This window comes from Perca fluviatilis, chromosome 6 (assembly GCF_010015445.1).
Source record: "Perca fluviatilis chromosome 6, GENO_Pfluv_1.0, whole genome shotgun sequence".
Taxonomy (NCBI): Eukaryota; Metazoa; Chordata; class Actinopteri; order Perciformes; family Percidae; genus Perca; species Perca fluviatilis.
Genome location: NC_053117.1, coordinates 19,581,458 through 19,593,749, shown reverse-complemented (window position 1 = coordinate 19,593,749; position 12,292 = coordinate 19,581,458). Strand labels below are relative to the sequence as shown.

Below are 12,292 nucleotides of genomic sequence, written 5' to 3'. Positions count from 1 at the left end.
ACCATCAACATCTAGCTTGAGTCTTTCTGGGGGATTCTCTGTAGTCTTGTAAACTTCAGCAGGGTGTTTCTGGGGGGCAGTGAACTGATTCTGGAGGGTGGACATCCACCAGAGGGGCCTCAGTCAGGGTAACCATGGTTTTACCATGCAACCATTTGCTGTGGGACCATGTATATTGTGTTAGGTTGTGTGTGTCTTTGCATCAGCTGTATTTGCTCCTACTTTGATGAAAGGATTTTTCTTGTGTCACCATGGCAGAGTCTGCAAACAATCTGCACTCCACTACATTGTGTATAGTTGCTGTGTGGGCAGTATATACCTGTATAAAAGAATACAAAATTGTCAGGTCTTCCTTTTGACAATTTACACTTCTTTTTTTCCCTATCTATACCTATGTATATGCACAATATCTCAAAGTTTAACAGTGAGAAAGTGTTGCTGTGTGGGCAGTATATACCTGTATAAAAGAATAAAAAATTGTCAGGTTTTCCTTTTGAAGATTTACATTTCTTTTTTCCCTATATATACCTATGTATATGCACAATATCTCAAAGTTTAACAGTGAGAAAGTGTTTTTAATTATAGAACTTACTATGCAGTCATGAATCAGATTCATAGGGTTAGGGTTCACATTCATCAATATTTTGTTGTGTGTGTGTGTGTGTGTGTGTGTCATTTTGTTGCTGCAAAGGGAGGAGGTTTGTGGGTTTTCTTCAAAGTAAGAGTCTTATGGGAGTAAGAGAGTAGGAAGAGGGAGAACATGGCTTACCAAGACAGCTTGGCAACTGTGAGTATAAAACTGAGACACTGAACCGACCACACTAGAGACAGTATAAAGTTTAAAGACTTGTTTTGAGTGTTTACTTTATGTAAGTAATTATCTAACTATCATATAGATTATCTGAATAGCAGTGTAATCACACAAAAGCCCAGTATTTATGACGTTACACACAGGGTGCTGCAAACTGTAGGAAGTTCATCTGATAAGTAGAAACTTTGTCATTGCATACATTTTATTTCCATACCAGATATGAGGAACAAGAAGACTGTCCGTTACGGATTTGCTACTTCAATCAGCTGGAAGCAACTTTTCCTTTTTAAAGTTTTCTGTTCCATCATCCAACCTACCTTATTTTAAAAATTACCTCTTATTTTGGACAGCGCTGTGCCATTGGTGTCATGCTGAGGGTGTGTTGTGTCATTTGTTGCTATGCCTCAACTTCAGGCATGTGGCTCCTTTCTCTTTTTATACTCAAGCTCACTCCATCTTTGTCAAAAAAGGGCCAAAAACCTTGTCACAACAATAGACAACACAGCTTAAAGCACTATGTTATGAAGTTGAGAAGAGCTGGTGTGTGTGTGTGTGTGTGTGTGTGTGTGTGTGTGTGTGTGTGTGTGTGTGTGTGTGTGTGTGTGTGTGTGTGTGTGTGTGAGATGGCAGTATTTGGTGATCTCCTTTTGGATCAGAAAATGAGGTTTATACATTAATATATTATCTGCATTTGTGTGAAAACTTACACTGAATGATTGGACGGCTGATGATTTTCCTGACCAGCAATGTTGAGACAGCTGTTTAGATAGAGAAAGGGGATGATGTAGGGAGGGGATGGGCAAGGGGAGAGAGTAGATTATGTAAATGAAATGGAAAAAGTGCAGGGTTTGCCGCAGTCCAGCTTTTCACAGTGGTTCTCCCTCAGTCGCTGCCGCTTCTCCTCTCCCTCACTCTCCCCTGTGCCGCATGAGTGATCCTGTTTCAGCAGCACCCCTGCCTGCCTGGGAGAGGCATGAAGCCCCCATACACAAACAAAACACAGACAAAAACACTAGACGTGCCATGTACCGGCCCGTGAGTCGGGACTTGCCAAACGCTCTCTCTCTCTTTCTCTCTCCCTCCCTCCCTCCCTCTCTCCCCTTTCTCCATTCACCTTGTGTCTATTTCTCTCTTTCATTCACACACACATAAACTCAGAGTCCAGACAAAGAGCCAACAGTCTGCTGGGCACAACGGACACTCCAGTAGCTGTCAGTATTATCACAGTTGCCCTATTACCTGAGGGGAGAGGACAGATTTTTGGGCAAAGTTTTAAAGGTTTTGTGGAGCCCAGGAGTTTGTGTACTTCACCACACCCTTAAAACACACATTACAAGATGCAGATTGTCAAACTGCACAGTCCAAAATCTCAAAATCGTTCAAATGAAAAAAAAAAAGAAATATTAATCAAACTCTGTCTCCCTCTCCATTTTCCCTCTCTACTCCTCTACTTTATGTGTCTCTCACTTTCTCTTATACCCCGTATCCCCCTCCTCTCCTTCACTTTCTCTGTTACGCTTGCAGGCAGATGCTGGCAACAGTTTTCTCCGAGCGGCCCGGTCTGGCAACCTGGACAAGGCCCTGGACCATATCAAAAATGGCATCAATATAAACACAGCCAATCAGGTGAGTGAGCTGCACATTCCCTAGATTGAATTGGTTGAAGCTATAGCTTCTGATTGGCAGGCTCATGTAACTGTAAGCCAATGATTTTTATTTACACTGCACTTCAAGTTCGATCCACAGCCCTTTGCTGCATGCCATCCCCCCTCTCTCCCCCTTTTCCTGTTTTGACTGTCCTATCAAATAAAGGCCAAGAAAGCCCAACAAATAATCTTAAAAAGAACAGCAATGTATGAATGGAAATAGGCAGCACAATTTAGCAAATGACATTTACAAACAGTTAAATGATTAGTAATTTGTCATCGCAAAAGGACCTGCAGTGCTTATAAGTTTATACATTCACACAGAAAAGTACAAGTTATATAACATATATGGTTTCATTTAGGATCAAATTCATAAAGGTTTTGCATGATGTTCTGCTAAAATATTGTCCATGTATACCACCATGTGTTGTGTTGTATTGTTATTTCTATATAAATGTGTCTTGAGTGCCCGGTGTGCATGAAGTGTCTGACTTGTCATGATGTGCTGTTATGTGCCTGTGCACTCAGTCATACTGTGTGTGCATGCTCAGGTAGACTGTTAATCAGTGGCTGAAGGTGGCAGGTGGAGTTTACAGGGTCTCCAGGGAAGGTAATAAATGGGACAGGGGCTTCTCCTTCGCCTTGTCTCTTCCATCCTGCCTCCTTTACTCTGACGGTTGTTCCCAGTGTGTCCAGGAAGAGGCAGCATGAGTGTGGCTAGGACCGCTGCCCTCAGGCTACTGAAACTTGGCCAAAGTGTGTGTGTGTGTGTGTGTGTGCGCGTGCGCGTGCATGTGTGTGTGAGATTCCTCTGGCTCATTAATCTAACTTAGTCATGGTTTCCTTTCCATTCACTTACTGTATGCTGTCCTCAACATTGTGTAATTATTGCTGTTAATGCTTCTGTCAGGATTTCTATGAGACCTATTTTTAGGCCCCATAACAGACCCCACATAAAAACTGATTTATACATTGAAAGTGACTCTGTACAGTGGTCTTTACTGGTAAACTCCTACACTATGATGAACAGAGGCACCCCATCTGGATAAAAAATATAATTACATGCAGAAATACAGACTGATACCAGTTTTAGTTTGACCTGGAGATTAATTCTCCTGAATTACACAATTTCATTTCATTTTTTTTGTTATTCTTCATATGCAATTGTGTTATTTTCACTGTTTGGTGTCAAATGTGTTTGAGTTTAAGTGATAATCTACAGCATTCTCGCTTCACTTGAATTAGGAGACCTTTGCACACACATTGCTTTGCAGTTTTGCACTTAAAGCCCCTGTATGTGGGATTTCTATGTGATTACAGCATATTTTAAATTAGTCTGGTAGTTTTTTGTCTATAGAAAAATGAAAAAAATGTGTGTTTATGTGTTGCTTTTAGTCAAGCTACACTGCCTTTTTATGCTACTATCTGATGGAAGCAAAGTTAGGAATTTTCAAATTCTACTCACAGCTACAGCCTTTTATGTTTATTCACATTCTTCCATTTTATTATTAACACAGGTCTCAGGTGACTCTCTACTATATGCAGCACTTTTTATTTACCTTCAAAGTTTGTACAACGATTAAAAAAAAATACGTTTAAAGTTGTAGATTGTTACTTAAACCACGGTGGTGAGAGCATTGTTGTGCTGGTTGTGTGACTGTTGGTCCTGATGCTGTATGTAGTGTCTGCTGGGAGTTTGGCCAGGTGGAGGCTTGACTGTGGCAGCTGTGTTTCCTTATCTGAGTGGATACCTCTCACCAGCACACTGCCTCACTCCTGCCCTCCCCTTCTTGTGTTTCCCTCCTCTTCTTTCGCTCTCCACCTAACAACTTCTCCTCTACCCTCTCCTCCTCTGTTTGTGTACTGTTTTCTAACTGACCTCACTTCTTTTCTTGCTTTTTGCCTCCCTCCCTCCCCTCCTCTGTCTGCAGTAGAGTGATGGTGTGCTGTGGTCTCCCCACTCAGAGGAATAATATCAGTGGTGTGGGAAAGGTCCAACCTCACATGTCCTGTGCGGCTGAAGGAAGGCTGTGTGAGGTCAGACCTATCCCACACGGCTCGTATTCTTCCCAGCCACGAGACCAGCGGCCTGCCATCCCCCTCCCGTCCTCCTCCTCCTCCTCCTCCTCACCACCATCATTAATCAAATGAAAATATTTACATCCTGATTTTCATTACTGTAGATATTAATGACCAACTTGATTCTGAGGGTCCTGCATGTGTGGTGTCCAGTGTAAGTATTTGCCTGGTTTGGTTTGTGAGTGCTTCAGTCACAACAGTTGTTTCAGTTGGCATGGTCTACATGTGTTTGTGTGTATATGTGTGGTTCGTTCCTTTAGATTAGGAAATATCTGTGTTCATAGTATGTTTGGGAACCTTCAGTATTAGGTCTACTCTGCTCTCTCACTCAGAATGGGCTCAACGGGCTTCATCTGGCCTCCAAAGAAGGCCACGTTAAAATGGTGCTGGAGCTACTCCACAATGGAATCGTACTGGAAACCACCACAAAGGTAAAAATCCACTGTGAAAATGTCCTACAGTCTTAATTCGTTTAGAAAATCACTTATAAATAAACCGACATGGGTTGTGAATTCACATGTACTGTATGTTTTTTTAACACACACATGTTCGCTTTCTTGCCGAGAGTAAGATGAGAAGATTTTTTAGTGACAGACTTCCTGTCACTAAACCACGTAAGAAATAGTCCCGCACATGAGCCATTTAAAACCACACGTGTCACTTTGTTTACGGATTAAATAAATGAGATTTAATGTAATGAGTAGTGAGCTTGAGAGGTGCTGATAGGTGGATTTTTTAACCTTTGGACTGAGCAAGGCTAGCTGCTGTTGTTGAACTATTCCTTTAACATTTTCATCCATAAAACACCTGTTGAATTGTGTGAGAAATTAAGGTTTTTACTGAGGCTAATACAAAGTGTGTCTGAGTATCAAAACCTGTGTGTATTGGAAGTTGCCATTTAATGCTTGCTTAAATATGTACTTTTTTAGCCTTTTCTTAGATAGTTCCTGATTTAAATAAAAAACTGCTCTACTACTGCTCTAGATCTACGTGACGTCAGAATACAATGATCTGTCCACAGATTAAACTTAACGTCCAAAAACCACATGCAAATCACACTTTGGATAAACGTGGGATTTCACCTATAATCTTTGTTAGTGCTCATTATGACTTTGTGCTCTTGTTCTCACGTATCTGTGTTTAAACAGAAAGGGAACACAGCCCTGCACATTGCAGCCCTGGCAGGGCAGGAGCAGGTGGTCACGGAGCTGGTTAACTACGGGGCCAATGTCAACGCTCAGTCCCAGGTGAGACTTAGTGCTGCTCTCACTGCGGTGATCCCAGGACACGCAGAGGCTCCTCAGTACTTATGAACTTATATGAACTTTACTGTGAAACCATTGCGGTTACTGTTGCAACCCCATCTGTTAACAAGTGTCTTTGTTCCTATATATGTGTTTGTTGCTGTACATCCTTGTGCGTCCCTCTGTGACTGTCCTGTCTTTTGCTGTGCTTGTTTCTCCTCTGCTGCTGTGGTGTGTGTGTGTGTGTGTGTGTGTGTGTGTGTGTGTGTGTGTGTGTGTGTGTGTGTGTGTGTGTGTGGGTGTGTGGGGGGGTGGGTGGGTGGGTGGGTGGGTGGGTGGGGTGCGTGTGGCATGTGTACGTTTGTGTGTGTGTGTGTGTATATCTGTGTGTGTGCGTCTTTCTGAGACAGAAGGGTTTCACTCCACTCTACATGGCTGCACAAGAAAACCATCTAGAGGTTGTGAAGTTTCTTCTGGAGAACGGAGCCAATCAGAGCATTCCAACTGAGGTACTAAAGACTAAGGAACTGAGAGACGTTTTCAAAGAGTGATCTCCCAAATTCCTCGATCCCATCCCTGCTGATCCAGACATCGCTGTGTTTCCATTTCTGTTTCGTTCTCATAAACCTCTCTCTTTACACCCTTTCTGATTTTCTCTCCTTAAGTCAACTAGTCTTCTAACTCTCTCCTGTGTGCTACAGGATGGATTCACTCCTCTCGCCGTGGCTCTTCAGCAGGGACATGAGAATGTCGTAGCTCTGCTCATCAACTATGGCACCAAGGGAAAGGTCCGCCTCCCTGCACTGCACATTGCAGCACGCAACGACGATACTCGAACAGCCGCAGTGCTTTTGCAGAATGACCCCAATCCTGATGTACTGAGCAAGGTGTGTGTGTGTGTGTGTGTGTGTGTGTGTGTGTGTGTGTGTGTGTGTGTGTGTGTGTGTGTGGCTGTGTGGCTGTGTGCTGCTGCAGATATGATTGTTCACATGTGCAGTACTGAACATGCAATAGGTATGGGCATCTGTGTTTGGTGTCCTCAGTATTTGTGTTTTAAAAATGCAATGGTAATGAGAGGGACATGTACTCACCCGGATCTGTCCCTGCAGACTGGATTCACACCCCTCCACATTGCTGCACACTATGAAAATTTGAACGTAGCTCAACTGCTGCTCAATAGAGGAGCCAATGTCAACTTCACCCCAAAGGTAGGGAATAATTGATGTTGTTGGAAGGTTAATCTCTGTCCTTGCTGTCTGTTGTCCTTGTGTGTGCCTGTCTAAGTGCATCTGTTTCCCTCTGCAGAACGGCATCACTCCTCTGCACATTGCAGCCAGACGGGGGAATGTGATCATGGTCCGACTCCTGCTGGACAGAGGGGCTCAGATTGACGCCAAGACCAAGGTGCAGCAGACATCCATCCTACCATTTCACCAAATCTTTGATTCCCTTACAGTTTCTAATTTGACGCATCATTAACTTAATCATTAATAATTCTCTCTCTCTCAAGGATGAGCTGACTCCTCTGCACTGTGCAGCTAGAAATGGTCATGTCAGGATTATAGAGATCCTGCTGGACCACGGAGCCCCTATCCAGGCAAAGACTAAGGTAATCCACCTAGATACAAGTATAGTAAACTCTCCCCTTCTTTTAGAAATGAACTGAACACCATGAGGTTTGGCTATAAGTGCAACCACTGAGTTGTTTTGTACTCTAAAATTAAGTAAGTAAATGAAAGTGAACGTTTTTAATCCATCAACCAAACAGCCTCTGATTATTTGTTTTCACTACAAGACAAGTTGCTTCCTGTTTTGCAAGAGATGAGAGAGTCAACACATGTTCTGTCTTTTTTGTTGTTGCAGAATGGCCTGTCTCCAATCCACATGGCAGCACAGGGGGACCACATGGACTGTGTCAAGCAGCTTCTGCAGTACAACGCAGAGATCGATGATATCACACTGGACCACCTTACCCCTCTGCATGTGGCAGCGCACTGCGGCCACCACCGCATGGCCAAAGTGCTGCTGGACAAAGCGGCAAAACCCAACTCTCGGGCATTGGTCAGTGTCAAACACAGAGTAACATTAACAGTCAATGTATCAATTCAGAAAAGGCAGTGTTGATATTAATCCTCGCAGTGATGACAATGGTTCCTTTGGTTTTTTACAGAATGGCTTTACTCCTTTGCATATTGCTTGTAAAAAGAACCACATGCGTGTGATGGATCTCCTGCTTAAACACTCTGCATCAATAGAGGCTGTGACTGAGGTGAGGGAACCGGAAAGAGGGGTTGACAATAACAGCTTGCAGATCATTATAATAAATATGAATGGTGTGCAAGACCATTTGTAATATTCTTCTCCTCTTCCGAACAGTCTGGCCTGACCCCCTTGCATGTGGCATCATTTATGGGTCATCTCAATGTTGTGAAGGTCCTGCTGCAGAAAGGAGCTTCCCCCAGTGCCTCCAATGTGGTGAGTTTCCTTATGAAATCTCAAGAGCAGTGCTGATAACCAACTCACCTCTGCACTAGTGATGTTGTTGTAATAGTGAGGAATCTAAGTGGGTGGTTTGTCTTTCTGTGCATGAGTAGAAAGTGGAGACTCCTCTTCATATGGCATCTCGGGCAGGACACTATGAGGTGGCAGAGTTTTTATTAGAGAACGCATCACCGGTGGACTCCAAGGCCAAGGTAAAGATTTCACACACTACAGCACAATCCACATATTTTGTACTAATTCATAAAGATTCCTCATATTAGACATAGATTAAATACTCTTTATTGGATATATTTAAGCATTCATTTAGAATGTTGGATCAACTAATTGCTGGCAGAGCTTCCACATGTTAATTTCCCTCCTACACACAACAGCCTCATTTCACAGTTAATGTAACAAGTAGAGGTCATAGTGGAGAAGCTGAGAAATGAAAACAGGCTGATTAAGTTACTAAAGAAGGAATTTTATTGCCTCCTTTTATTGCCTCGTTGGCCAGGATGACCAAACACCTCTGCATTGTGCCTCTCGGATGGGGCACAAGGAGCTAGTGAAGCTGCTACTGGAGCACAAAGCCAACCCCAACTCCACCACCACAGCAGGCCACACACCCTTACACATAGCTTCCAGGGAAGGTCACGTACAAACTGTACGCATCCTGCTGGACATGGAGGCTCAGCAGACCAAGATGACCAAGGTAAAACCTGCCTGCTTACCCTTCGCTGCATTACATTTGGCTGTCCTAAAACTGTCAGTCCTAACAGCTGTGTTCCCCAACCTAATACTGTGTCCACTTCCTCTGGTACCTCTGTAGAAAGGCTTCACTCCGCTTCATGTGGCCTCCAAGTACGGCAAGGTGGATGTAGCAGAGCTGTTGTTGGAGAAAGGAGCCAACCCTAATGCTGCTGGGAAGGTAGAGAAGCATAAAGGGCTTGGCTATATGAAAGAAAGAGTCAAAAGATGAATAAAGCTTTGTTTGAGCTACCTCGGTCGATGAACCCTTGATTCTGTTTTTGCAGAATGGTCTGACTCCGCTGCATGTTGCTGTACATCACAACAACCTGGATGTTGTTAACTTGCTTGTCAGCAAGGGAGGGTCGCCACATAGTGCAGCCAGGGTAAATAAATAAAAAGAGATACACACAAGTCCACACATAATTCAGTATCATGCATATACACATATGTTTCTAACCACAACTCATGTCTGTGCTCCAGAATGGCTACACCGCCCTCCACATAGCATCCAAGCAGAACCAGGTGGAGGTGGCTAACAGCCTGCTGCAGTACGGAGCTTCAGCCAATGCTGAGTCACTGCAGGGAGTCACACCTCTCCACCTGGCCTCACAGGAAGGAAGGCCTGACATGGTCTCCCTTCTCATCTCCAAACAGGCCAACGTCAACCTCGGAAACAAGGCAAGAAACGCATAGATGGATCAAGGATGACTGTCATGGGGCAGGACGTTTATTTGGTCCATTCAAACTAAAAATAATATGTAACTTGGGCTTGATTTGTTCTGTGTTTGACTTTTGTCTTCTGAATCTGGTTGCCCCCAGAGTGGATTAACACCCCTCCACCTGGTGGCACAGGAAGGACATGTTGGCATCGCAGATATCTTGGTGAAGCAAGGGGCTTCAGTCTACGCTGCCACGCGGGTAAGACCTTTTCTTATTCTCATGTCAAACTGTTGCACCGTTATCAAAGCCTCGTTATCAGTGTAGAAACTACTAGTGACATTCACTTTGAACCATAGCAGATAGTGTATAAGTGCTGTAGCATAAATAGCCAGATGTTCTCATAGCAGAGGGTTATGTTACCATCAATACATGGCCGACCCTTCAGACCCCTTAGACCTCTAGTACTTAGAGCAGCTCTGCAACAGTGTTTTCACATGGAGTTGTATTATGAAGAAAATAGTTAGTAGGGTTTACTTTATGTGGAGAATTATATAATACATCATAATGTATTTGTTGATTATATTTTGTGATATTACTCTGAATCTGCAAAGTAACATAAGTAAAAAGTACAATATTTCCCTCTGAATTGTAGTGGAGTTGAAGTATAGAAAATCAAAATACTATTCAAAGTAAAGTACCTCAAAATTGTACCTAAGTGCAATACTTGAGTAAATGTACTTAGTTACTTTCCACCACAGGTTGTGGGGCTCTTGTACTGAAATGTATCATAATATGTTATTATTGGTATTATTGGTATTAATCCCAATCGGTACACAATAATTAATTGCATTCTTTCTTGTTAATTCCTAAACTGCAGCATAAATACAGTTTTTATCACTTCTTTGATTTGAACCATTAGTTAATGTAATATTCATGAACCATTCGACCCTTAACAGGATCAAATCTACATAATGTATTCAAATTAAAAGGTCATTAAGACACTAAAGTTATGCAACTGCTGTGATTTGTCAAAGACTTTTTACTTTTTCCCTCTCACTGTCAGATGGGTTACACCCCTCTCCATGTAGCGTGTCACTATGGCAACATCAAGATGGTGAAATTCCTCCTGCAGCAACAGGCCAATGTCAACAGCAAAACAAGGGTGAGTGCCTCCCTCTGGTTTTAGATCAAACTACAACAAAATTAGTCAGACACACAGTTACTGCGTGCCCACTGTCTCTGATTCATTCATGAGTACATTACATTAAGTCATGGCTGTTGCAGGGTTAATCATGATTTATTGGAATGAGGGCATTTTACCTCACTAAAGTGCAATGTACTGTACAAGCATTGGAGAGACAGGAAGTATTTAATTTCCATGTCTGAGATGCAGCATGTACTGTATATTCATATCATGATACATGAACAAATGTGTATAAAGTTGACCAAGTAAGGTTGATGTAGGGCAGCAACTCATCATTATTTGTATTATTGAGTAATCAGCAGATTGTTTTCTTGATTTAGCTTTTAGTCTATAAAAATAAACCGTTCCATCACAAGTTCCCAGAGCCCACGTTGCTTGTTTCGTCTGAGTTCAAAACCCGAAGATATTGAGTTTATATTCATGGAAGACTGAGAAAACCAGCAAAAATAACTTTGAGAAGCTGGAACCTGTGGATTTTTGACATTGTCCTATTATTTAAATTGTTGCGTATTCATTTCTGTTATCAACTAATCGTTCTAGTCAGATGACTAGAATTGTCCGTTGTACTGACAGTTCTCTTGATACCAGCTGTACTACATAATTCAGGAATAATAAAAAAAAAAAAAAAAAGTTAAATGTTATTTAGATTAATCTTAAATGTCATTTGTACGTTAAATGAGTAAGAATACATTTAATATGTCTTCCAGGTTGGTTACACTCCTCTGCACCAGGGGGCCCAGCAGGGACACACAGACATTGTGACACTGTTGCTGAAACATGGAGCTCAGCCCAACGAGACAACAACAGTGAGCATACCTTCTTCAAAACATTTAATAAAGTTTTGTTTTCAGAGACCTGATCAATCTGCTCCTTTCTGTCTGGTAGAATGGTACTTCAGCCCTGGCCATTGCTAAGAGGTTGGGCTACATCTCTGTGATTGACGTCCTAAAGCTCGTCACTGAGGAGACGGTTTCCATGGTGAGAAGTTTAGAAATACTACGACGCCCTACGGATGCAGCACTGGCATTATGTGGCCATGATAAATAAAAGTTTACAATTATTGTTGTATTAGTTACTGGTTCTTCCTCTTGTTTCTGTGCAGACGACCACAGAGAAACATCGCATGAGTTTCCCAGAAACAGTGGATGAGATACTGGACGTGTCTGAGGATGAAGGTAGAGAACTACAATTATTATAAATCACATAAACATCACATAAACAGTCGGAAACAATGTTTAATCGACTATGTGGATGTCGATAAAATTTATTAATTAATTAAATTGAATGGCTGATTTTATGATGCTTTAATTGATCACATAAATATTCATTTTTTTTTCCAATTCCTTTTGCCTTTTGCCCTTTTTTAGGAATTGCACAGCTAACATTAGGTATGAATGTCTATTTCTTTCTTTGTGCG

General features: G+C 42.3%; 1 protein-coding gene across 17 annotated transcripts in view; it reads left to right on the top strand.

Moving 5' to 3' along the window:
* The window catches only part of ank1a (ankyrin 1, erythrocytic a), a 91,636-nt gene that overhangs the window by 53,269 nt on the left and 26,075 nt on the right, over positions 1–12,292 (top strand). For 11 of the 17 annotated variants that reach the window (XM_039802970.1, XM_039802967.1, XM_039802976.1 and 8 more), the window contains 22 exons: positions 2,336–2,437; positions 4,869–4,967; positions 5,685–5,783; positions 6,191–6,289; positions 6,482–6,667; positions 6,890–6,988; positions 7,086–7,184; positions 7,291–7,389; positions 7,644–7,841; positions 7,951–8,049; positions 8,157–8,255; positions 8,375–8,473; positions 8,776–8,973; positions 9,091–9,189; positions 9,296–9,394; positions 9,492–9,689; positions 9,831–9,929; positions 10,735–10,833; positions 11,583–11,681; positions 11,761–11,853; positions 11,978–12,050; positions 12,243–12,263. In XM_039802970.1, the coding sequence (XP_039658904.1) occupies positions 2,336–2,437; positions 4,869–4,967; positions 5,685–5,783; positions 6,191–6,289; positions 6,482–6,667; positions 6,890–6,988; positions 7,086–7,184; positions 7,291–7,389; positions 7,644–7,841; positions 7,951–8,049; positions 8,157–8,255; positions 8,375–8,473; positions 8,776–8,973; positions 9,091–9,189; positions 9,296–9,394; positions 9,492–9,689; positions 9,831–9,929; positions 10,735–10,833; positions 11,583–11,681; positions 11,761–11,853; positions 11,978–12,050; positions 12,243–12,263 (2,455 nt within the window). Of the gene's footprint in view, positions 1–2,335; positions 2,438–4,640; positions 4,691–4,868; positions 4,968–5,684; positions 5,784–6,190; positions 6,290–6,481; positions 6,668–6,889; positions 6,989–7,085; positions 7,185–7,290; positions 7,390–7,643; positions 7,842–7,950; positions 8,050–8,156; positions 8,256–8,374; positions 8,474–8,775; positions 8,974–9,090; positions 9,190–9,295; positions 9,395–9,491; positions 9,690–9,830; positions 9,930–10,734; positions 10,834–11,582; positions 11,682–11,760; positions 11,854–11,977; positions 12,051–12,242; positions 12,264–12,292 lie in introns of all 17 variants that reach the window. The other 6 variants (XM_039802973.1, XM_039802968.1, XM_039802966.1 and 3 more) reach the window with 2 other exon arrangements.